Source organism: Notolabrus celidotus, chromosome 9 (assembly GCF_009762535.1).
Source record: "Notolabrus celidotus isolate fNotCel1 chromosome 9, fNotCel1.pri, whole genome shotgun sequence".
Lineage (NCBI taxonomy): Eukaryota > Metazoa > Chordata > Actinopteri > Labriformes > Labridae > Notolabrus > Notolabrus celidotus.
Window position 1 is genome coordinate 215,824 of NC_048280.1, and position 26,565 is coordinate 242,388.

The 26,565-nt window shown below is 44.8% G+C and overlaps 2 protein-coding genes across 2 annotated transcripts in view; one reads left to right on the forward strand and one right to left on the reverse strand.

Annotated features, from left to right (window-relative positions):
- The window catches only part of nudt12 (nudix (nucleoside diphosphate linked moiety X)-type motif 12), a 2,593-nt gene extending 569 nt beyond the window's left edge, over positions 1 to 2,024 (forward strand). Inside the window, exons 2-5 of the mRNA XM_034691470.1 lie at positions 32 to 199; positions 738 to 851; positions 1,097 to 1,296; positions 1,643 to 2,024. Of these exons, the coding sequence (XP_034547361.1) occupies positions 32 to 199; positions 738 to 851; positions 1,097 to 1,296; positions 1,643 to 1,753 (593 nt within the window). The 3' untranslated portion in view covers positions 1,754 to 2,024. The remainder of the gene's footprint in view (positions 1 to 31; positions 200 to 737; positions 852 to 1,096; positions 1,297 to 1,642) is intronic.
- A 4,073-nt stretch (positions 2,025 to 6,097) lies between these two features.
- On the reverse strand, positions 6,098 to 26,231 carry LOC117818240 (interleukin-6 receptor subunit beta). Its single transcript, XM_034691004.1, has 15 exons — positions 25,794 to 26,231; positions 22,816 to 22,920; positions 18,134 to 18,263; positions 17,904 to 18,037; positions 17,672 to 17,802; positions 16,265 to 16,424; positions 15,871 to 15,953; positions 15,538 to 15,760; positions 13,251 to 13,445; positions 11,440 to 11,538; positions 9,408 to 9,548; positions 9,187 to 9,312; positions 8,868 to 8,952; positions 8,652 to 8,733; positions 6,098 to 7,028 (listed from the first exon to the last, which is right to left on the reverse strand). Exons 1-15 carry the CDS (start codon positions 25,855 to 25,857, stop codon positions 6,426 to 6,428), a joined length of 2,361 nt encoding a protein of 786 aa, XP_034546895.1. The 5' UTR covers positions 25,858 to 26,231; the 3' UTR covers positions 6,098 to 6,425.
- Positions 26,232 to 26,565: the final 334 nt, after the last annotated feature.

The window sequence follows — 26,565 nt, forward strand, 5'->3', positions numbered from 1 at the left end:
TTTAACATTATCTCTCTCCTCTGTCCTCCAGGAGTGGTGGCTCAGGCTCGCTCGGTGCTGGCCTGGCACGGCCGCTACAGCTTCTGCCCGACGTGCGGCAGCGGCACCAGGATGGAGGAGGCCGGGTACAAGAGGAGCTGCCTGAACCCGGACTGCAGGAGTCTGAAGGGAGTCCACAACACCTGCTATCCACGAGTCGGTACGAAGCTCAGTGATGATGCTCTGCAGAGTAGAGACCAAGACCTCGAAGGACGAGTCTTTAATGTTTAAATACAGATTTATATTGAGTGGGTCAGGTTCAGGGATGACTCTATTTAAAGAGTCTGAATCATAAGAGTCCAGTTCAAACCTACAGAAACCTGAAGGTGAGTCAGTCCATCAGTTAGTTATCTGAGACCGTCTCAACACCAGATCAGTCCTTATAATGACTCTGAGGCTTTTATTACAGTATAATGAACTTTGGTTGTTATTTTAAAATTATCATTGTTTTTATTTAACTAAAAATTATTTTAACCAGCTAACTATTTACTCCTGCTCATCGACTGTTTTTTCTTTGTTAATTTTAATTTTATAATTCTTTATTTTTAAAATATTTCCTCAAACTCCAAAGTTTATTCTCTCTATAAGAACAGCACGAGATGAGACGAGATAAACAGATCCATGAAGAGTGAAATGATAGTAAAGAAGATTTAAACTCAGTTACTGAATCAGTCGTCTCCGCCTCCTCTCTGTCTCAGACCCCGTGGTCATCATGCTGGTGATCCACCCCGATGGAAACCAGTGTTTACTGGGAAGGAAGAAGGTGTTCCCAACTCGACTCTTCTCCTGTCTGGCTGGATTTGTAGAGCCTGGTAAGAAACGCACGCCACGCACGCACGCACGCCACGCACGCACGCCACGCACGCACGCCACGCACGCACGCCACGCACGCCACGCACGCACGCCACGCACGCCACGCACGCCACGCACGCCACGCACGCACGCACGCACGCACGCACGCACGCACGCACGCACGCACGCACGCACGCACGCACGCACGCACGCACCTCATCTGTTGCCTCACACTGTGACGAACCTTGACTCCTCCCCCCTGCAGGCGAGTCGATGGAGGAGGCGGTGAGGAGGGAGGTGGAGGAGGAGAGCGGCGTGAAGGTGGGGCCGATCGCCTACGTCTCCTGTCAGCCGTGGCCGATGCCGTCCTCGCTCATGATTGGCTGCCTCGCCGTCGCCATATCGACCGACATCAAAGTGGACGAGAGCGAGATCGAGGACGCTCGGTGGTTCACGCGACAGCAGGTAGACTGACGTCACCAGAAGAATTCAAGCTTAAATTATGAAAACTATAATATTAAAACTTTAATTTCAGGTTAATGTTAAATTCAAACTGTGAGCTTAAAGGTTCATCACTCAACTCAAAATATTAAAAATAAACCTCCATTAAAGAAAGATTGAATTTCATTAGTCTTTGTTCAGAGCAGGAGGTTTTGGAGGCCCCTTGTGGCCATAATGAGTATTACAAAAACAACCTGTCCTACAGTTTAACATTTTACACCAAAAATAAATATGTTGATTCAGCGTGTGGAGACAGAGACCGTGGTCTGCGTTCAGCCGGACTGATAGAATCTTGAATCTTATCCTGTAGGTGACGGAGTCTCTGCTTAAAGGTCCCCGCCCGGTCCTCGCCGTCCCGCCCCGACAGACCATCGCCCACCAGCTGATCAGACACTGGATTGGGATGAACTCCAACCTCTGAGCGGCTCGGACACACGGCACGATAAAAACACAACTCTGAACTGTTCCTGGTTTACTGGAAGAGACGAGGATCATCATCAGACCGCAGACGACACGACCGTCTCCACTATACATGACACCGAACGACTCAGCACGCCACAACACAACGTGACACGAAAGACTTGGCAGGAAACCACTAGACACGAAATACCTCGCCGTAACACGACACGACACGACAAGACGAGACTCTGAACGGCACGAGTTAAAGGAACAGGACACAAAAGATTGTTAAGACACGACACATAAAACATTTCATTTCCAACAATATCATTTTCAAGATATTTATTGTCTACAATCTACATTAACAATCTAAATGGATCAGCCAGAGGTGTCTTTGTACAGTCATGGCCAAAAGTTTTGAGAATGACACAAATATTACATTTTCACAAAGTCTGCTGCTTCAGGGTTTTTAGGTGTTTTTGTCAGATGTTTCTATGGTACAATGAAATACAATTAGAAGCATTTCATAAGTATCAAAAGCTTTTATTGAGAATTACACAGAATTCATGCAATAAGTCAATATTTGCAGTGTTGACCCTTCTTTATCAAGACCTCTGCAATTCTCCCTGGCATGCTGTCAATCAACTTCTGGACCAAATCCTGACTGATGGCAGTCCATTCTTGCAGAATCAATGCTTTGTGGGTTTTTGATTGTCCACCCGCCTCTTGAGGATTGATCACAAGTTCTCAATGGGATTAAGATCTGGGGAGTTTCCTGGCCAAGGGCCCAAAATCTTAATGTTTTGTTCCCCGAGCCATTTTGTTCTGACTTTTGCTTTATGGCAAGGTGCTCCATCATGCTGGAAAAGGCATTCTTCATCACCAAACTGCCCTTGGATGGTTGGGAGAAGTTGCTCTCGGAGGACGTTCTGGTACCATTCTTTATTCATGGCTGTGTTTTTAGGCAAGATTGTGAGAGAGCCCACTCCCTTGACCGAAAAGCAACCCCACACCTGAACGGTCTCAGGATGCTTCACTGTTGGCAAGAGACGGGACTGATGGTAGCGCTCACCTCGTCTTCTCCGAACAAGCCTTCCTCCAGATGCCCCAAACAATGGGAAAGGGGATTCATCAGAGGAAATGACTTTACCCCAGTCCTCAGCAGTCCAGTCCCTGTACCTTCTGCAGAATATCAGTCTGTCCCTGATGTTTTTACTGGAGAGAAGTGGCTTCTTTGCTGCCCTCCTTGACACCAGGCCTTCCTCCAAAAGTCTTGGCCTCACTGTGCGTGCAGATGCACTCACACCTGCCTGCTGCCATTCCTGAGCAAGCTCTGCACTGGTGGTGGCCCGATCCCGCAGCTGTAACACCTTCAGGAGACGGTCCTGGCGCTTGCTGGACTTTCTTGGGCGCCCTGGAGCCTGTTTGGCAACAATTGAACGTCTCTCCTTGAAGTTCTTGATAATTGGATAGACGGTTGACTGAGGTGCAATCTTACTCGCTGCTATAAACTTCCCTGTTAGGCCCTTTTTGTGCAATGCAATGATGGCTGCACGTGTTTCCTTGCAGGTAACCATGGCTAACAGATGAGGAACAATGGTGTCATGCACCATCTTCCTTTTAAAGTGTCCAGTCACTCAATCATGACAGATTGATCCCCAGCCTTGTCCTCATCAACACCCACACCTGTGTTAATGTGTGTGACACCTGTGTGTCATTGAAATGATGTTAGCTGGTCCTTTTGTGGCAGGGCTGAAATGCAGTGGAAATGTGTTTTTGGTGATAAAGTTCATTTTCAAGGCAAAGAGGGACTTTGCAATGAATTGCAGTTGAGCTGATCACTCCTCATAACATTCTGGAGTATATGCAAATTACCATTATAAAAACTGAAACAGCAGACTTTGTGAAAATTTGGCCATGACTGTACATGCATGATTCATTTGCAGTCTGGAGTCTCTGAGGGTCTGCTGCGCGACTCAGACTGAGCCGTCTGTGAGTGCTTTGGGACGAGGGGGTGGGGGGGCACTGCAGCACCCGCTGCTCATTTAGAACGATACATGCTTTCATTTCAGAGTCTCCAAAAGTCTCCAATAACACCAGAGGGAGTCGCTGGATTTGTCGCTAGTCGCTTTTTTAAGAAAAGAGTCGTTAGAGGGATCTGAACACTCGTTACGTATAGAGACAAAGTCACGAAGTTGGCAACACTGACACGGAACCACACAAGCTGACAGAACAGGACGTGACCGCAACGACTCGACACGACAACACACAACACGTAATGACACGGCGTTACTTAAAGAGACACTACACAAAAAATGAGGCACAGCACGACTCGACAAGATACGAAAAGACTCGGCACAACACGACAAGAAACAATACATCACAACTGAACTCGACTCGACCACAACACGACATGATGGGACAAGAAACGACTCGGCATATCATGAAGCAACAGGACACGTCCCAACAGGACTCAACACCACACTGTTTCCTTTTCATCAGACTTGAAGTGGTTTTAATGTTCATACATGGAGAGCTGCAGTTTATTTATATACAGTTACAGTTATATAAAGGTAAAGACAGATCTGTACATCCAAACATGAGAAGCAATAAACACACCTCAACGTGAGCTCAGTGTGAGGAGGAGGATGGAGTGAACTCAAGGTGATGATGCAAATTAAGAAAGTCTGTTATTCTTTTTTCTAACGTACATTAATCCAGACTTTAGTTACAGCGGGGGACAAACTTCCTTTAACCCTCCTGTTATGTTGCGGGTCAAATTGACCCTTTTTAAAGTCTATTTTAGGCAGTATATTCTAAACCAGCTGAATGCAGCATAAACATCTGGACAGCATGTGACAGAAGAGGAGTTAATTTATCAACATCACTTCATAAAAACAAAAAAAATCTAAATTTAAAATACAATTAAAAAAAATCAATGTCATGTTAAACTATTGTATTTATATTTAGGGCTTTCCAATGTACATAAAAACAAGTTTTAACATGAATGTAAATGAAAAACGAGTTATCCTCTTTTTTTTTTTTTTTTTTTTCTTTTTTTTTTTTCTTTTTCTCTTTCTCTTTCTCTTCCTCTTGTCTGCATATATATTTCTGGTTTGTGTCATGTTTGTCACAAACTGTCAAATATTCATGTAATTTATTCTTGCAGCAAAAGAAAAGAAAGAGAACATGTTTCTTCTGTGCTTGTGACTGTGTGCATGAGACCATCACCATCCCTCTTAGAACTCTGGCCTATCTTTTATTGACAGCTAATATCATGTTCTGTAAAAGAGGGCGTGCACACCTAGGTGGACTAAAAATATATATAAGAGAAAGTGAAAGAAAGATTACATAAAGATATACAAAGGGACAGGGAGAGAGAAGGAGAGAGACCTAACACACTTAGATGGAGAGGGACCATCTCACCATGACTCCAAAAACTCTGTGGGGTGATACTAATGATGAAGCAACCCTTAGAGTCCACAATCATTACTGAAGCTTGGGTCAGAGGGTTGCCGCCGTGCTGTGTTCTATTTGTGTAACAAGACCACCACTGGTGCAGATGAAACCACCTGGGTCAGACCAGCCGAGCGGTACGGCTCGGCACCCGGGCCGCGAGAGCAGTCAGACCGAAGGACCCAACCCTCCGCGGGAGACCCAGGCCAGGGGACAAGCCAAGGACCCAGACCGGAAGCAAGCAGGTACCGCCGGAGCACCCAGGGCGACCCCCAGGTCACCCAGTAGGAGGAAAGGGGGGCGAGGGGGGAGAGATCCCGCAGCCCCCCCAAGGGACACCCCCACAACACCGCCCCCACAGCCCCCCAAGACGGAGCCAAAGGAGCCACCAGGGCCGAGGGGGCCCGGCACCAGGAGCAGACAGCCAGGCAGACGGGCAGGACCAGGACCAGAGCCCGCCAACCGGCGCGCCGGAGCGGGGGGAGGGCGGAGGCGGCAGGGCCAATCCCACCTGCCCCCCCCCAGACGGCCCGACCACTCCCCCTAGCCACGCCCCCCACCCACGCCCTGCGACTGATGGACCAGGCCGCGGGGGCATGGAGGGACACCCCAATGGCTGCCATAGTAACACCCCCCCCAGCTGCGCACCCCCCCACTCCCCCAAGAGGACCGCGAGGGAACCCCGGGAAACCCGGCCCCGAGGGCAGCCGCGGACCAGGCCCCCACAGGGGAGGGGGCAGCAGGGGGGCGGAGGTATCCTCTTTGAACCATGACCTGTGAGAATTAAAGAACACCATTGCACTAAATCTGGATTTAAATGTTTAATAATGGAGTTAAAAATTAGATTTAAAAAAAATGTGTTTTGGGATTTTTTGGGGTTCTGACACTTTTGGGTAATTGAATATGCCCCGGGTCAAATTGACCCAGGAACATTATTGCTGTCCCAGAGAAACGAACATAACAGGAGGGTTAACAGGCAGAAACCTCGAGCAGGACCGGACTCACGCGGCCTGGACCGTGTTTGGATGGGATGAAGAAAAAGAGAGAGATAAAGAGACGACTAAATAAAGATCATAAGATGAGATCTGAAGTTCACGACCCATCAACGAAACTTAAGAAGTATCCTGGAGACTCGAGTCTCACCTGGAACATCTGCCTCTTCAGTTCCCTGCAGATGATGTAATGCACATCACAGCCACAGGGGGTCCTCAGCAGGACTGTCCATGTGTGGCTCTGATCTAACACCTCGTAGTGGTGGTGTTAGCGTTAGCGTTAGCGGTGAAGCAGCTGTTAGCGATGTAATCATTGTCACAGATCGGAGAACAGTTCGTTTCAACATCTCTCGTCCCCTGAAAGGAGGAGGAGTTCCCCACGTACTCGTCCTCACAGCTGGTCTGATGCGTGTTTCTCATGAACTCCTGAAACAGACTCTTCATGACGGTTTCTCTCAGACGTGAGATCTCAGAGATCCGCCCGCTACCATCTTCCTCTTTCTGAGGAAAGCAGGCGTCAGCGTGAGAAGCAGAGTCGACCTCGCGGCTCTCCTCTGATGCGAACTCTTCCTGATCCTGGTCCACATGAGGACAGTTCACAGAGTAGACCGGGTGATAGGGGGTCTGGAAAGAAGAGGGTACCGGATCTGGAAACACGGGAGCGTCGGACACGTAGTCCGGGTCCAGCGTGATGACGAGGTGTCTGATGGGCAGCAGGGAGGCGTCTTCATGCAGGTCCTTCTCTGACGGGGGTTCAGAGTTCGGACTGACAGTGATCAGGCTCTTCTCTCCGAGGACGTCCGTCACGTGGAAGTCGTCCACGTAGAGGATGTTCCCCTCTCCAGGTCTCTGTCAGAGCAACGAGTGTGAGGATTCACTTTAAACTTCAAACATGTCATCATCAGTCCCTGACAGATTCATGATTCATCAAAACAGACCAATCCTCACTTCAATGAGTCTCTAACCATCGGGAGACAATCTTAGAAAACCTTCACCTCATCTGAGCTTTAACCAACTTTATGTTCCATCTAAAGAAGAGGATTTAAAAAGCTGGAATCACCCTTTAAAGGTGACATATCATGCAAAATCAACTTTTTAACAGTTCTCTCCCTGAAATCTGTGTCCCTGTCTACAAACCCCCTGAAAAGTCAAAGACTCCATTCTGCCCCTGTTCTGATTTCTCCACCTTTCTGTAAATGTGTGCTGAAACCAGCCGTTTCAGTTTTCAGTGTTTTTCATACGTCACAACGCCATCCGGTCTGTAACAGGAAGTCAGAGCTCGGAGCTTGTTCAGCCCATAGACTGTATAAAATACAACTCAACCCCTCCTCCGTTTTTCATTCCCTGCACACATGTGTGCTAACAAGGAGCTTAGGAGGGAGGCATGCTAGTTGTAGGCTGTCTTAATAAACACAAAGGTCGCTTTGACTCCCCACGTCTGCAGATTTGAAGATCTAGTGGAGGATTTTTATTTGTCATGGAAAAGTGCTAGCGCTAGTTAGCATAGCCACATAGCTACATGTTGTAGCTGTAGCTGTGTACCAAGACACACGTCGACATCAAGGGAGGGGTTCCGGGGGCTGGTGGTGAGGCTTTCAGCAGTGTGTCTGCCCCCTAGTGGCTGGCTGCAGTATAGGTAAAAAAATCCGTCTCCCCCATTCATTTGAATGGAGGAGCAGTCAAACTTTAAAAAAGAAATACATGTCATACGAATGTTTCTCCCCTCCGTATGCTGTGGTGATATGTAGTTAGTATTTGACTGTTTTGTGTTCAAGGCCTCTTTTTCCTGAAAAGTTTCTTTTTCGTTGGTTATTAGAGTTTAAAAAACGGGGTTTTACTTCCTGTTTGATTCACAGCCGCCGTGGAGTCAAACTTCAAAGGACACACAGCGTCTTGTGACGTCACGCTGTAGGGCGGAGCTTATTACAGTGGGTTCACAGGCTCTGGCTGCACAATGGCGGCGCCCAGGAGAGGGATTTTTTGGCTTCAGAACCGTACAACGGGAAGAGGCGGAGCAACACTGTCCATTTTTATTTACAGTCTATGGTCGACATGCTGATAAATAAAACAACAAGAAACACTAAATCTGTGACCAATGGTTCAGAAAGGTCCTGCTGCAGGCGCCTCTCCATCAGGATCAGATTCTGGATCAGATTCAGAGGGTTGAAGTAACGCGGGTCTGTGAGCAGCCGTGTATATTCAGCCAACATGTAAACATTAGATCAACGTGCTGGACGGCCGAGGCCACACCCACTTCCTGAGGGGGCGTGGTCAGAGAGAAAACAGACTGTTCTGAGCAGGGCTGAAGAAGAGGGGTTTACAGGCAGACCAGAATCTGATTTCAAAGTGTTTTTTTGAGCATAAACTTTAAAGACATGTTTTGGGGACCTCTTAGACCAATATATGTTGATGAAAAAAGCGTGATATGTCCCCTTTAATAAAACTTCTGTAAAACACAAGAGAGCAGATCACCTGGTGCTTGGGGTCCATCAGCCACTGTCCTGTGGTGCTGCAGCGAGGACTGGAGATGGGCGGGAAGAAGTACGACTTGTACCTGCGCAGGAATAAAGTCACAACAGCTTTAACATTTCATCATGTTATCTGAGGAGCACACCAGAGATGTGACAGATCATAAAGGGTTAAAGCAGGTCCAGAACATGAGTTATCCTCCTGTGCACGCTGACTCACGTGGTCCTGGACAGGATGGAGACGATGAAGACGACCACGGCCAGCAGCAGCAGAGGAGTCGCTGCGGCCACCACGAGAACCTCGTCTGAAACAGAAGAACGTCATCAATGATTCTCTCCAGTGAAAAGCTGGAACCTCGTGGATCTAGTGTGGTGGAACATGACTGAAGGAACTGTTCTTTGTGTTTCTCTGGGCTTCTGTAAGACGGATAGGAACTGTTGCAGGGGCAGTTCTCCTAGGTCATGCATGAAAATATTCAAGATTCAGAAATATCTGTTCAGGGATGAAAACAACATCCAGAGCGCTGAGTTTGACCCACTGAAGTCTGTCGTCACAGTGAGGATGCTTCTGGAGGTATTATCAGCCAATAGGTGAAGAGAATACTCAGTGCTGGGCTCCAGGTCATGGAAGGTGTGCTGCTGTTGGTCGGGCCACAGAGACAGACCTGGAGAGGAGTCACATGATAATTTATTCAAATTAAATTCATCATTTATATGATGAAGAAATGTGTTCTTTACTGCGTCACATTTCAGAACCTACTGTGTGTCTGTGAGTCCGTCCTCAGCACCACGCTGTACCCCTGCACTCTGATTGGCCCAGACTTCTGTTGCCACACCCATGTGACCGTCACCGACGTCTTCGTTACGCCCACCACCTTCAGTTTGACCGCCTCCCTCAGAGCTGAAAAACAGAGCAGAGTGTGTCCACTTAGTTACCTCTGAGGTACAGAAGAAGGTAAGGGACATGGAAAACAATGTATTATAGGAAAGGCCAGGAAAACAAAAGAAAGACTTTTAATAAAGATTCTGACATTTAAAACATCAAAGACAACATTCTAGAGTTCTGACATCAAAGACAACATTCTAGAGTTCTGACATCAAAGACAACATTCTAGAGTTCTGACAACATTCTAGAGTTCTGACATCAAAGACAACATTCTAGAGTTCTGACATCAAAGACAACATTCTAGAGTTCTGACATCAAAGACAACATTCTAGAGTTCTGACATCAAAGACAACATTCTAGAGTTCTGACAACATTCTAGAGTTCTGACATCAAAGACAACATTCTAGAGTTATGACATCAAAGACAACATTCTAGAGTTCTGACATCAAAGACAACATTCTAGAGTTCTGACAACATTCTAGAGTTCTGACATCAAAGACAACACTCTAGAGTTATGACATCAAAGACAACATTCTAGAGTTCTGACATCAAAGACAGCATTCTAGAGTTCTGACATCAAAGACAACATTCTAGAGTTCTGACATCAAAGACATCATTCTAGAGTTCTGACATCAAAGATAACACTCTAGAGTTCTGACATCAAAGACAACATTCTAGAGTTCTGACATCAAAGACAACATTCTAGAGTTCTGACATCAAAGACAACATTCTAGAGTTCTGTCTGACATCAAAGACAACATTCTAGAGTTCTGACATCAAAGACAACATTCTAGAGTTCAGACATCAAAGACAACACTCTAGAGTTCTGACATCAAAGACAGCATTCTAGAGTTCTGACATCAAAGACAACATTCTAGAGTTCTGTCTGACATCAAAGACATTCTAGAGTTCTGACATCAAAGACAACACTCTAGAGTTCTGACATCAAAGACAACATTCTATAGTTCTGACATCAAAGACACCACTCTAGAGTTCTGACATCAAAGACAGCATTCTAGAGTTCTGGCATCAAAGATAACACTCTAGAGTTCTGACATCAAAGATAACACTCTAGAGTTCTGACATCAAAGACAGCATTCTAGAGATCTGACATCAAAGACAACATTCTAGAGTTCTGACATCAAAGACAACATTCTAGAGTTCTGACATCAAAGACAGCATTCTCGAGTTCTAGAGTTAATTGGAGGTTTGTTCTATTTTTAGTAAAGTCTGTTCGATCAGGTTATACTTTGTGTGTTTTGTGTGAAAAAGTTAAGAAACTATGACTTAAAGAAAAGTTAACTCCTGAGCCGTACTTCAACAGAAACCAAAGTCAGGTCAAGCACCAAATGTTCAAGGAGAGGCTTCAGAGGGGATCGTGGTTTCAGCCAAATAGATGTAAACAACTTCAGGTTTCACAAGAGACGAGAGCGGCGTCCCTTCATGCTGAGAAAGTTTATGTTGAGATGTGGAAATACATTAGAAAGAAGAACGATATGTTGAAATGCTGAAGAAGCATTTCAACATAATTCACACGGACTGACACATAAAGCAAACACCTTTCCACGTAAGGATTTCGTAACCCGGCCCGAGCGGAGGACCATCAGGTTTCGACAGCTTCTGAATTCAACCCACAAAAAAGTAGAACAGGACGTCTTTTAAAAAACTCCTAACAGAGACAGCCGGAGACGAGCGAACTCACGCTCTGATCGGTGAAACTGATATGTTGATGGATGGAGTCTTGTGGTTTCATGACGCTGATGTTTCAGATCTGACTTATTTAAAAACCATCTTATAAAAAATAATCATTTATAGTTTGTGTTTGTTATTTCATCGTTGGAAATAATTCCCCTCATTCTGCACTCAGATGCAGTTTTTGATCTCCTCAGACGGCGGCCATGTTTACCTCCCTGCTGCAGACTGGCAGGCAGAGACTGAGGCGGCCCGCACTGCTGGTTGTAGACAGGAAACACACTGATCAGATACGAGTCCTCCGGGTCAACATCTGAAAACACACCACACATAAACTCTGAGTGTGATAACAGAGAACACATCGATGCATCATGTTCTGAACATTTATTCATCTTAACTTCAGACTGAGTTCAAGCTTTGATCCTGATGACACTTCTCACGTTGTTTTTTATAAATCTGCAGCCAACATAAATATTGAATCTGATAGGCTGCGGCTGATACACATGACTCTATGTGTCAGATAAGTTTGGAGATGGTGTCAGATTACAGAGCAATCAGAAAAAAACTCTTTAATTTGATGTAGTTTCTCTAAAAAATGTCTAAAACTAAATCAACATAATACAAAAATATGAAGTTTTAGTTTTGAGAAAGTATTGTATTTGTTGGGACTATTTTCTGCGGTGGATGAATCCAAATTTGGTGCTCTAGTGAATGTTTGGGGCAGCGAGACGGTGTGTGTGGGATGAACTCAATGTGCAACCGTTTGGTACGGTGGCCCTTAAAGCCAAAAACATGAAGATTTAAAAAGTCATTCTATAAATGACTGAATACAGAAACATTGCCTGATTGGACAAAATCCCCCAAAATAATTAGTGAAAAATGTAAAAACATTTCACAAAACAAAAAAATATTTTATGAAACGCAGAAGCATTTCATAAATCCTCGTAAATCCAACCCAAAAAAATTTTTATGTGCAAAAATTAAATTCACAAAATGCAAAAAGATCTCATGGAACAAAATAACATTTCACAAAAAGCAAAATATTTATTATAGAAACACAAAAAAGAAATTTCACTGAACACAGGAAATGTTTCACACTCAAAAAGAAATTTCTCAGACATGTGAAAGGTTTTTTTTTTGTTTTGTGAAATATATTAGCAGTTTTTGAAAATTGTAAGCACAGAAGAAAAAGGTTTTCTTTCTTTTCTTTTGCTGTAAGAATAAATTGCATTAATATTTGACAGTTTGTGACAAACATGACACAAACCAGAAATATATATGCAGACAAGAGAAGAAAAAAAAAAAAAAAAAAAAAAAAAAAAAAAAAAGAAAATTGTGTGCGTCGCTTTAAGTTGTATTATGTTTTTTAAAGTTTGTTTCATTAAACATCTTTGCCTTTCTTTAAATATTTTTGTGTTTCATGAAATATTTTTGATTTTGCATTGTTTTTAAGTTGCCTTCATTTTTATGTTTTTAAATTTTTTGTTGGATTTAATTTTTATGTGTGTATAGTGGACCTTCAGTGAAATATATTAGCAGTTTTTGAAAATTGCGTATGTCGCTTTAAGTTTTATCATGTTTCTGAATTTTTGAATTTAGCAGTTTGTGAAATGTTTCATTTTTTTATGAAATATTTTTGACTTTTTTAAAAATGCTAACATTGTACTTAATTATTTTTTGTATTTTTAAATTAGTTTTTTTGGTTAAACATTTTTTCTTGTCTTTAAACATTTTTGTGTTAAGTTCAATATTTTTGACATTTTTGCATTGTTGCCTTGCCTTAAATTTATTTTGTTCCATTTAATTTTTTTTTTGGTTTTGTAAAATCTTTTGAGATTTGTGGATCTTGTTTTAAGTTTTGTGAGATGTTTTTGCATTTCATTAAATTATTTTAAGCCTTCAGTGAACTGTTTGTATAGTGGACCTTCAGGGCCACCGTAATGTGGCACATCCTGGTCTTTTTGCACAGATTTTCTTGTTATGAAAATGATAAATATGAAAAGTCAGAATACTTGATGAGTTCACCTCGTATCAGAGTGGAGGTGGAGATGTTGTCCACGGTGGTCCGGCGGTCGGATGATGCTCGAGTCTCAGAGTGCCACTGAACAGCGAAAAGACTGACAGGCATGAGGGAGGGCGGGGGGTCTACGGGGGTCTCCCACCGGACCAGGAGGCCTTCAGGAGAACTGGAGGCCCACAGGTTCCTAACCGACGGGAGCGCTGCAGAGAAACAGGATCAAGAAAATGATGTGTATGAAATAAAAGAACCAATGAGCAAATTTTAAAATAATTTTGCAGATTTAAAGAATTATTCAAGACTAATTAAACCTGAACATATGAAAAAAATTAACATGTTTTTGTAGAAATATTTTTCTATTAAAGGCATAAAAGCTGGTTTGTATTTTTGTGTACATTAATGATATTTATTTATTTATTATGTGACATTTATTCAACATTTCCCTCTTTCCTCTTTATTTCTACTTCTACATGATGTTCTTTAAATACATCAAAAAGAACATTTTGACCTTAAAATTCAGCCAAAATGTTTCACAGAGCTCACCTTTAAATCCAAAATAAAAGTATAGAGAAAGTATGAAATAAAACCTCTCTGAGATTTTATTTGACGTTGTTGTTTGCTCTTATTTTGGAGGGGTGTTTAACTTTCTCTTCCTGTTCTTAGAATTAACTGATGAGAAGATTCACAGCAGAAGCGCCGTGTTGCAATAACTTTTATCTGAGCATCAAGTCTGCTGCTTTCCTCTCCTGTAAAGAACACGAACACACACACACACACACACACACACACACACACACACACACACACACACACACACAGGATGTTGCCTAAGTGGGAGGCAGGGGGTTAAATCTGATACGATCAGTTAAAGAGTCGAGGGCTGATGAGAGTGATCGGCGGTTGAACTGAAAAACATGTTTTTGTAAACGTGTGTGTGAAACAGAATCAGTGAGGTGTTGTCGTTGTTGTTGTTGTTGTTGTTGTTGTTGTTTTTAATGTACGTTATTCCCACGGCTCTCTCACTGATCTTCTGGCTGTGTAAGATGCTTGATTCTGATTGGTCCAAACCCTTTGATGATGGTTATTAACTTTCACTAACATGAGCAACACCAGAGACAAACCGATCACACGTCATGACAAATCAATCCACAGAGAAGAGTTCAGACACATTTAGCTTCTGCTTGTTGACACCATAGACTGGAAAGTGAGGGGAAAATGTTAGCTTCAGTTAGCATCAAAACAATGTGGCTAAGATGTTATTTTTTGTTAGCCTTTTACAGGTAAATAGTGTGGCTCAAATGTTAGCTTCCGTTAGCTTCGTACTGGTTAATAATGTGGTTAAAATGTTAGTTTCCATTAGCATCCGATTGGTAAATAATGAGGCTAAAATTTTAGCTTCCGTAAGCATAAGATTGGTAAACAATATGGCTAAAATGCTAGCTTCTGTTAGCTTCGTACTGGTTAACAATGTTTCTAAAATGCTAGCTTCCGTTAGCTTCATACAGGTAAACAATGTGGCTAAAATGCTAGCTTCTGTTAGCTTCGTGCTGGTTAACAATGTTTCTAAAATGCTAGCTTCCGTTAGCTTCGTACAGGTAAACAATGTGGATAAAATGCTAGCTTCTGTTAGCTTTGTGCTGGTTAACAATGTGGCTCAAATTTTAGCTACTGTTAGCTTTGTACTGATAAACAATGAGGCCAAAATGTTAGCTACCATTAGCATAAGATTGTTAGAAAATGTGCCTAAACAATTAGCTGCTGTTAGCTTTGTACTGATAAACAATGAGGCCAAAATGTTAGCTACCATTAGCATAAGATTGTTAGAAAATGTGCCTAAACAATTAGCTTCCGTTAGCTTCGTACTGGTAAACAATGTTGCAAAAATGTAAGTTCCATTAGCATCAAATTGGTAAACAATGTGGCTAAAATGCTAGCTTCTGTTAGCCTCGTACTGGTTAACAATGTGGCTCAAATTTTAGCTGCTGTTAGCTTTGTACTGGTAAACAATGTGTCCAATCTGTTAGCTTCTGTTAGCTTCGTACTGGTAAACAATGATGCCAAAATTTTAGCTTCCGTTAGCATAAGATTAGCAAAAAATGTGACCAAACCGTTAGCTTCGTACTAGTAAACAATGTGGCTAAACCAATTAGCTTCCGTTAGCATCAGATTGGTTAAAAAAAATGTGTTGTTAAAACGTCTAACCAGAAGACCCTCTCTGGAAATTCCTCTGCTTCTTGGAGCACCTGAACGCATCACTGCACCCCCCCTACTGGTCATGTATTTAAAACCACTCACTCTCTCGTCTCTGCGTGTCGATGCTGAGTCGTGCAGCCGGCCCGTAGCCCGCCGTGTTGAAGGCTCTCACTGAGACGCTGCAGTTCCCAGCCTCCACCACAAGCAGCGCCGTCCCCTCGGTGACGTTCTGTGTTACCCTGTCCTGCAGGTTCTGGTTCCTCTCTGGCTCATAGCTCACCTGGTATCCCAGAATTCGGCTTCCAGCATCAAGGAGGTCCAGGTCCTGCAGGGACACGAGACTTCAGTGAATAAAAGTTGAAACCACGTTTATCTGAAGAGGTTTTCTTTGAGGTAAGAAGGAGAGAACTTCAAAGAGGAATATTTCAAAGGTACCTTCCACATGAGATGAAGGAGGAACAAGTCACCAGACTCGGATTTCTCTGCTCTGTAACACACGTCCGGAGCACTAGAGGGCGCTGCAGGAGAGAGAAGAAGAAATCAATCAGCTGGACGAGTACGGAAGTGAATAAGAGGTTTTAAAGGTCTGGCCAGGGAATTTTTCTTCCTGTGTCTGCAGCTTTAAATGCTAACGAGTTATCTGACCACGCCCCTTTCAGGAAGTGGGTGTGGCTTTAGCTTCCAGGATTTACTAACAGAAGCGCCTTAATTCAACATGTGGTTTTGATCCAGAATCTGATCCCGACAGAGAAGCTCCTGCAGAAGCTTGAACTCTCCGACCACAGGGGGGACGTCTTATTCAGACGTTTGTTTTAACGTGAACCGTTACCCCGGTCCAGCGTCCGAGCGGTGACCTCGTTGCTCCAGCGGCTCCAGATGTCAGAGTCCTCTCTGCAGGACACAGCGGCTCTGTAAACTGTAAACTGCTGGAGGTCTCTGATGGTGTAGGTCAGAGTCTGACCTTCACTTAAAGAGACAGAATCTGGAGCCTGGAGACAACAAAACAAAAGAAGAAGAAGAGCTAAAAGCTGCAGTTCCACAAGTGTCCACACGAGGCAGGCTCCAAAAGTTAAAGAAGTCCAATCAGAGCTCATCTAAACACTTTCATGTGTGTCTAAAGCAGCGTGGGGGCTCCGCCTCGTTAGCACCGTCACTTTAAGGACATGTTGATTTCTTTAAATTCATGTGTTGTTTTAGAGTTTCATGTCATATCAGATACAAGCAGACGACTTTATATACAACCTCTCTCATTTATCAGGCCTTACTAGTTGATGTTATAATTAAATTTTTTTGTTGTGTCACTGAAACCGCATTTTTAATCCATGTTTTAAAAATGAAAAGCTCAAAAATGCTAAATTTTGTGGAAAATTTAAATATTGACAAATGTATGTCTTTATGTGAAACATCAGGGGAGCTAAAGAAATGTGTGGTAATAATATTATTTTCATTTTCATTTAATGTATTTATTATTATCAATAATGTATTATTTATTTAAAATGTATTATAATAATTTATTTAACGTATTATTATTTATTTATTATTTATTCAAATGTATTCTAATTATTTATTTAAAAAAATATTCATTTATTTATTGTTTATTTTAAAATGTATTATAATAATTTATTTATCATTTATTGAAAATGAAGATATTGATTTAAAAAAATATATTATTTATTTCAAAATATATTTAGCATTTATTTTGAATTGTATTTATTATTTATTCTAAAATGTGTTTTTTTATCTTATTTTTTTATTTATTTATTATTTATTTTAAAATGTATTCTAATCATTTATTTATCATTTATTCAAAATTAAATTATTGATTTAAAAAAAGTATATATTTATTATTTATTTATTATCTATTTTAATAAATATTTATTATTATTTATTTCAAAATATATTTAGCATTTTTTTCTTAATTTTAAAATGTGTTTTTTATCTTATTTTTTTATGTATTTATCATTTATTCTATAATATATTATTTATTATTTATTTGGAATTTTATTTATTTATTAATTTATAAAGAAAATGTATCTTAATGTTTTTATGTATTTATCAGTATTTTTATTATTATTATCAATATTATTACTTTTTATTTAAAAATTTTAAAAATTTTAATTTTTTGAACACATAATCAACAGTTCAGTTTTATATCAAACAGAGTTAATGAACACCATCAAGTGTTCAGTGTAAGTCAGTTTAATATAATCACATGTAATACTGTAAGTCTGCTAACCCGGGTCCAGGTGTGAGACCTGTTGTCTCTGTACTGAAGCCGACAGCTGCATCCATACATGCAACCCCAAGACACGACGACAGAGTCCACCGTGTGGCCATCCACAGATAATACAGGTGGGGAGGGTTTGACTGAGGAGAGGAGACAAGGAGACAAGGAGACAAGGAGAGGAGAGATGAACTACATGACTTTAGTTGAAGTGGTCTGACATGTTAAAGAGTTGACCCCTGACCTGCTTCTGAGAGATACACAGTGTGAGGTTTGGACCAGGTCTCGCTCCCCGTCATGTAGTTTTTGATTCTGGCTGTTACGTTGAAGATGGCGACCTCGTTGAACAACATCTCGCAGGAGAGGATTCTACGACTCCTAGACAAACGAAGAGGAGACCAGATCAGAACGGGGATCAGGAAAAGAGGGATCGGTCTTCAGCGTCTCGTCGTGAGCTCTGCTGCGTGTGTTTACCTGCTGAAGATCAGAGAGACGTCTGACTCTGTGGGACTCTCTGACTCGTCGCTCCACTCACAGGTCACAGTTCTGTGGCTCATCTGGTCTATCTCCAGCTCCTCATAGTAACAGGACATGTTCAAGGTCCCTGCAGAGGAACAAGAGGACACATCTCGTCAAGGTCCCTGCAGAGGAACAAGAGGACACATCTCGTCAAGGTCTCTGCAGAGGAACAAGAGGACACATCTCATCAAGGTCTCTGCAGAGGAACAAGAGGACACATCTCGTCAAGGTCTCTGCAGAGGAACAAGAGGACACATCTCGTCAAGGTCTCTGCAGAGGAACAAGAGGACACATCTCGTCAAGGTCTCTGCAGAGGAACAAGAGGACACGTCTCGTTAAGGTCTCTGCAGAGGAACAAGAGGACACGTCTCGTTAAGGTCTCTGCAGAGGAACATGAGGACACATCTCGTTAAGGTCTCTGCAGAGGAACATGAGGACACATCTCATCAAGGTCTCTGCAGAGGAACAAGAGGACACGTCTCGTTAAGGTCTCTGCAGAGGAACAAGAGGACACATCTCGTTAAGGTCTCTGCAGAGGAACATGAGGACACATCTCATCAAGGTCTCTGCAGAGGAACAAGAGGACACGTCTCGTCAAGGTCTCTGCAGAGGAACAAGAGGACACATCTCGTCAAGGTCTCTGCAGAGGAACATGAGGACACATCTCGTCAAGGTCTCTGCAGAGGAACATGAGGACACATCTCATCAAGCTCTCTGCAGAGGAACAAGAGGACACATCTCGTCAAGGTCTCTGCAGAGGAACAAGAGGACACATCTCGTTAAGGTCTCTGCAGAGGAACGAGAGGACACATCTCGTCAAGGTCTCTGCAGAGGAACATGAGGACACGTCTCGTTAAGGTCTCTGCAGAGGAACATGAGGACACATCTCGTTAAGGTCTCTGCAGAGGAACAAGAGGACACATCTCGTCAATGTCTCTGCAGAGGAACAAGAGGACACATCTCGTTAAGGTCTCTGCAGAGGAACATGAGGACACATCTCGTTAAGGTCTCTGCAGAGGAACAAGAGGACACATCTCGTTAAGGTCTCTGCAGAGGAAGAGGAGGACACATCTCGTCAAGGTCTCTGCAGAGGAACAAGAGGACACATCTCGTTAAGGTCTCTGCAGAGGAACTAGAGGACACATCTCGTTAAGGTCCCTGCAGAGGAACAAGAGGACACATCTCGTCAAGGTCTCTGCAGAGGAACAAGAGGACACATCTCATCAAGGTCTCTGCAGAGGAACAAGAGGACACATCTCATCAAGGTCTCTGCAGAGGAACATGAGGACACATCTCGTCAAGGTCTCTGCAGAGGAACATGAGGACACATCTCATCAAGGTCTCTGCAGAGGAACATGAGGACACATCTCGTCAACGTCTCTGCAGAGGAACAAGAGGACACATCTCATCAAGGGCTCTGCAGAGGAACATGAGGACACATCTCGTCAAGGTCTCTGCAGAGGAACAAGAGGACACATCTCGTCAAGGTCTCTGCAGAGGAACATGAGGACACATATCGTCAAGGTCTCTGCAGAGGAACAAGAGGACACATCTCATCAAGGTCTCTGCAGAGGAACATGAGGACACATCTCATCAAGGTCTCTGCAGAGGAATAAGAGGACACATCTCATCAAGGTCTCTGCAGAAGAACATGAGGACACATCTCATCAAGGTCTCTGCAGAGGAACAAGAGGACACATCTCATCAAGGTCTCTGCAGGGGAACATGAGGACACATCTCATCAAGGTCTCTGCAGAGGAACAAGAGGACACATCTCAGCAAGGTCTCTGCAGAGGAACAAGAGGACACATCTCGTCAAGGTCTCTGCAGAGGAACAAGAGGACACATCTCATCAAGGTCTCTGCAGAGGAACAAGAGGACACATCTCATCAAGGTCTCTGCAGAGGAACAAGAGGACACATCTCATCAAGGTCTCTGCAGAGGAACAAGAGGACACATCTCATCAAGGTCTCTGCAGAGGAACAAGAGGACACATCTCGTCAAGGTCTCTGCAGAGGAACAAGAGGACACATCTCGTCGAGGTCTCTGCAGAGGAACAAGAGGACACATCTCGTCAAGGTCTCTGCAGAGGAACAAGAGGACACATCTCGTCAAGGTCTCTGCAGAGGAATAAGAGGACACATCTCGTCAAGTTCTCTGCAGAGGAACAAGAGGACACATCTCGTCAAGGTCTCTGCAGAGGAACAAGAGGACACATCTCGTCAAGTTCTCTGCAGAGGAACAAGAGGACACATCTCGTCAAGGTCTCTGCAGAGGAACAAGAGGACACATCTCGTCAAGGTCTCTGCAGAGGAACAAGAGGACACATCTCGTCAAGTTCTCTGCAGAGGAACAAGAGGACACATCTCGTCAAGGTCTCTGCAGAGGAACAAGAGGACACATCTCGTCAAGGTCTCTGCAGAGGAACAAGAGGACACGTCTCGTCAAGGTCTCTGCAGAGGAGCAAGAGGACACATCTCATCAAGGTCTCTGCAGAGGAACAAGAGGACACATCTCGTCAAGGTCTCTGCAGAGGAACAAGAGGACACATCTCATCAAGGTCTCTGCAGAGGAACAAGAGGACACATCTCGTCAAGGTCTCTGCAGAGGAACATGAGGACACATCTCGTCAAGGTCTCTGCAGAGGAGCAAGAGGACACATCTCATCAAGGTCTCTGCAGAGGAACAAGAGGACACATCTCGTCAAGGTCTCTGCAGAGGAACAAGAGGACACATCTCGTTAAGGTCTCTGCAGAAGAACATGAGGACACATCTCATCAAGGTCTCTGCAGAGGAACAAGAGGACACGTCTCGTTAAGGTCTCTGCAGAGGAACAAGAGGACACATCTCGTTAAGGTCTCTGCAGAGGAACATGAGGACACATCTCATCAAGGTCTCTGCAGAGGAACAAGAGGACACGTCTCGTCAAGGTCTCTGCAGAGGAACAAGAGGACACATCTCGTCAAGGTCTCTGCAGAGGAACAAGAGGACACATCTCGTTAAGGTCTCTGCAGAGGAACGAGAGGACACATCTCGTCAAGGTCTCTGCAGAGGAACATGAGGACACGTCTCGTTAAGGTCTCTGCAGAGGAACATGAGGACACATCTCGTTAAGGTCTCTGCAGAGGAACAAGAGGACACATCTCGTCAATGTCTCTGCAGAGGAACAAGAGGACACATCTCGTTAAGGTCTCTGCAGAGGAACATGAGGACACATCTCGTTAAGGTCTCTGCAGAGGAACAAGAGGACACATCTCGTTAAGGTCTCTGCAGAGGAAGAGGAGGACACATCTCGTTAAGGTCTCTGCAGAGGAACAAGAGGACACATCTCATCAAGGTCTCTGCAGAGGAACATGAGGACACATCTCGTTAAGGTCTCTGCAGAGGAACAAGAGGACACATCTCGTTAAGGTCTCTGCTGAGGAACAAGAGGACACATCTCGTCAATGTCTCTGCAGAGGAACATGAGGACACATCTCGTTAAGGTCTCTGCAGAGGAACAAGAGGACACATCTCGTCAAGGTCTCTGCAGAGGAACAAGAGGACACATCTCGTTAAGGTCTCTGCTGAGGAACAAGAGGACACATCTCGTCAATGTCTCTGCAGAGGAACAAGAGGACACGTCTCGTCAAGGTCTCTGCAGAGGAACAAGAGGACACATCTCATCAAGGTCTCTGCAGAGGAACATGAGGACACATCTCGTTAAGGTATCTGCAGAGGAACAAGAGGACACATCTCGTTAGGGTTTCTGCAGAGGAACAAGAGGACACGTCTCGTTAAGGTCTCTGCAGAGGAACATGAGGACACATCTCGTCAAGGTCTCTGCAGAGTAACAAGAGGACACATCTCATCAAGGTCTCTGCAGAGGAACAAGAGGACACATCTCGTCAAGGTCTCTGCAGAGGAACATGAGGACACATCTCGTTAAGGTCTCTGCAGAGGAACAAGAGGACACATCTCGTTAAGGTCTCTGCAGAGGAACAAGAGGACACATCTCGTCAAGGTCTCTGCAGAGGAACATGAGGACACATCTCGTTAAGGTCTCTGCAGAGGAACAAGAGGACACATCTCGTTAAGGTCTCTGCAGAGGAACATGAGGACACATCTCATCAAGGTCTCTGCAGAGGAACAAGAGGACACATCTCATCAAGGTCTCTGCAGAGGAACAAGAGGACACATCTCGTCAAGGTCTCTGCAGAGGAACAAGAGGACACATCTCGTCAAGGTCTCTGCAGAGGAACAAGAGGACACATCTCGTCAAGGTCTCTGCAGAGGAACAAGAGGACACATCTCGTCAAGGTCTCTGCAGAGGAACATGAGGACACATCTCGTCAACGTCAACAACAACAAACCAAAGTCATGATGAGCGGAGCCAGGCCTGGAGTCAACAGGTCAGAGGTTTTCAGAGGACCAGAAAGACAACATGGATGAGGAGAGGAGGAGGAGGAGGATCCTTGATTCAGGGATTACAGAAGGGGAAACCTCGGTCACATGACTCCAGCTGTCCGGAGGTCCTGCTCCGGACGAGAGAGCATGGAGCCGGACACGGATCTGGTGGAAGTGGTGTGTGTGTGTGTGTGTGTGTGTGTGTGTGTGTGTGTGTGTGTGTGTGTGTGTGTGTGTGTGTGTTCACTCACTCTGTATGGACGTAGCTGGTCGGGGGCCGCAGTCTTTGAGGTTGGTGACGCAGGCTCGTCTGTGTTCTTCACACAGCAGCAGATCAGAATGCTTCACGGTCACTTCTGTCTCACACACACACACACACACGCACACACACACACACACACACACACACACACACACACACACACACACACACACACACACACACACATACAAACACACGTACATAAGCAACATGAGTCCCCAAAACAAAACCTGAAGACTACGACACATCTTCACTCTAGAGATGGACCAATATGGTTTTAGGGCCAGTAACAAATATTTGGAGACAATATTACTTTGCAGTAAAAGGGGAAATATTGGCGTCAAAATTTTGAGTAATACAACTCCAACACTTAACTTTGTTTAAATGTCTTTAAGCATAATGTTTATTAAACAGCTTTGCAGATTTACAACATGTAAGGGGAGGGAGAAATGGAACACAAGCTCGGTTACAGTTTGTGGAGACGGGGTCATTTCTACAGACGGGGTCATTTCTGCAGAGGGGGGTCATTTCTGCAGACGGGATCATTTCTACAGACGGGGTCATTTCTACAGACGGGGTCATTTCTGCAGACAGGGTCATTTCTACAGACGGGGTCATTTCTGCAGACGGGGTCATTTCTGCAGAGGGGGGTCATTTCTGCAGACGGGATCATTTCTACAGACGGGGTCATTTCTGCAGACGGGGTCATTTCTACAGAGGGGGGTCATTTCTGCAGACGGGATCATTTCTACAGACGGGGTCATTTCTACAGACGGGGTCATTTCTGCAGACGGGGTCATTTCTGCAGACGGGGTCATTTCTACAGACTGGGTCATTTCTGCAGACGGGGGTCATTTGTGGAGATGGGGTCATTTCTGCAGACGGGGTCATTTCTACAGACTGGGTCATTTCTGCAGACGGGGTCATTTCTGCAGACGGGGGTCATTTGTGGAGATGGGGTCATTTCTGCAGACGGGGTCATTTCTACAGACGGGGGTCATTTCTACAGACGGGGTCATTTCTACAGACGGGGTCATTTCTGCAGACGGGGTCATTTCTGCAGACGGGGGTCATTTGTGGAGATGGGGTCATTTCTGCAGACGGGGTCATTTCTACAGACGGGGGTCATTTGTGGAGATGGGGTCATTTCTGCAGACGGGGTCATTTCTACAGACGGGGGTCATTTGTGGAGATGGGGTCATTTCTGCAGACGGGGTCATTTCTACAGACGGGGTCATTTCTACAGACGGGGTCATTTCTGCAGAGGGGATCATTTCTGCAGACGGGGTCATTTCTGCAGAGGGGTTCATTTCTGCAGACGGGGTCATTTCTGCAGACGGGGTCATTTCTACAGACGGGGTCATTTCTGCAGAAGGGGGTCATTTCTGCAGACGGGGTCATTTCTACAGACAGGGTCATTTCTGCAGAGGGGGGTCATTTCTGCAGAGGGGATCATTTCTACAGACGGGGTCATTTCTACAGACGGGGTCATTTCTGCAGACGGGGTCATTTCTGCAGAGGGGGGTCATTTCTGCAGAAGGGGGTCATTTCTACAGACGGGGTCATTTCTACAGACAGGGTCATTTCTGCAGAGGGGATCATTTCTACAGACGGGTCATTTCTACAGACGGGTCATTTCTGCAGACTGGGTCATTTCTACAGACGGGTCATTTCTACAGACGGGGTCATTTCTGCAGACGGGGTCATTTCTACAGACGGGTCATTTCTACAGACGGGTCATTTCTGCAGAGGGGGTCAGTCCTGCAGAGGGGGTCATTTCTGCAGAGGGGGTCATTTCTGCAGAGGGGGTCATTTCTATAGAGGGGGGTCATTTCTGCAGACGGGGTCATTTCTACAGACGGGGTCATTTCTGCAGACTGGGTCAGTCCTGCAGAGGGGGTCATTTCTGCAGACGGGGTCATTTCTGCAGACGGGGTCATTTCTACAGACGGGGTCATTTCTACAGACGGGGTCATTTCTGCAGACGGGGTCATTTCTGCAGACGGGGTCATTTCTGCAGAGGGGGGTCATTTTTGCAGACGGGGTCATTTCTGCAGAGGGGGTCATTTCTGCAGAGGGGGGTCATTTTTTACAGACAGGGTCATTTCTTCAGACGGGGTGACCCCTACAGACGGGGTCATTTCTGCAGACTGGGTCAGTCCTGCAGAGGGGGTCATTTCTGCAGAGGGGGTCATTTCTGCAGACTTGTTCATTTCTACAGACTGGGTCAGTCCTGCAGAGGGGGTCATTTCTGCAGACGGGGTCATTTCTGCAGACTCGTTCATTTCTGCAGACTCGTTCATTTCTGCAGAGGGGGTCAGTCCTGCAGAGGGGGTCAGTCCTGCAGAGGGGGTCATTTCTGCAGACGGGGTCATTTCTGCAGACGGGGTCATTTCTGCAGACGGGGTCATTTCTACAGACGGGGTCAAAATACAACCGCTGAACTCGTCGGCCATCTTGAATCTGAATCTGGCCTCTTTGGGTTCGGGATGGAACCTTTTTCTAATTTCATATATTTTGTGTTCTAAAAACTGAGAGGTCTTAACAATCCAAGTTCAGGTTCAACACTCTGAGGGGGGAGGATGTGACTTGGTCCTGACTTATTGGAGTTTTGATTTCATCTTTAACGTGTTTGATTGAAGGTTTTCAGAGTCGTGACTCTTCCATCCCTCGGTGTCTGCAGACGTTAAAGAGATAGAAGTGATAACGGGGAGGAAACTTTGAAGAGAGATCCAAAAAAGCTGTAAGACATGTGGGAGGGGAAACCACCTGATCACTCAGAGGACTCGTACGAGAGTCAACAGGTCTGCAGAGAGCCGGACTTTAGTTGTAAACCAGACGACTAAAAAGACAAACCTTGACCGCTGACCTTGAGGAGTTTGCAAAGATGTGAAAGCACAAAAAGAAGATGAATCCAGAGAGCTGAACCAAAATAAACATCACATCAAGAGGTCAAATTTAACTCACCTCGAGAAGACACGCAGAGGAGGAAGGTCACCACTGTGCAGAGAGCAGGCGCCCGGTACTCCATCTTCACTTAACTGACTCAAGCTCAAACCATCCAGAAGTCTCCCTCCAGCCTCGACACCACCTCTAATCCACTGAAGACCTGAGACCGTTTGAGCCTCCCACTCAGAGGAGACGAGTCTTCACCTCTGATGACTCAAAGATCTCTGCCGGGGGATGAGGAAACCTCAAGATAAGCAGCCGAGGTCGCTGCGATGAGGAAATTGCTCCATGCCTGACATTTCCTGGAGCCGAACCCAAACCCCTCCGACCGCAACAGAAACCTAAACATGACCTCAAACACCCGAGAACATCCTCCCCTTCTCTGATTGGTTAAACCGACTTCACTGATCTGCAGTCAGAATCCAGAACATCAAACTCCTGCGTGAGCAGGTTTTTATCTCCTCCTGCTGCTTTGGTGCAAAGGTGGAGGACGCCTCGTTTGAAATGCTGACTCAACTTGTTTACAAAACTAGCAAAGAGGAGGAGTTGAAGCTAGCTTAGCCTAGCAATCAGCCATGCCCCTAATTATGCTAATCATGTAGCCTTAAAGGTCCATGACAGAAACCTCTCTGTGGAGGATCTGCAGCCTCTCGAGGATGCTATGCAGACCGGATGCAGAGGCAGAAAAACACCAAACCAAACATGGCGAGCGCTCCAGGAGAACCTGCGCCGGAGTATAATGATGTCTTCCAAAGGTGGAGGATGCCTTGTTAGAAGTGCTGACTTAACT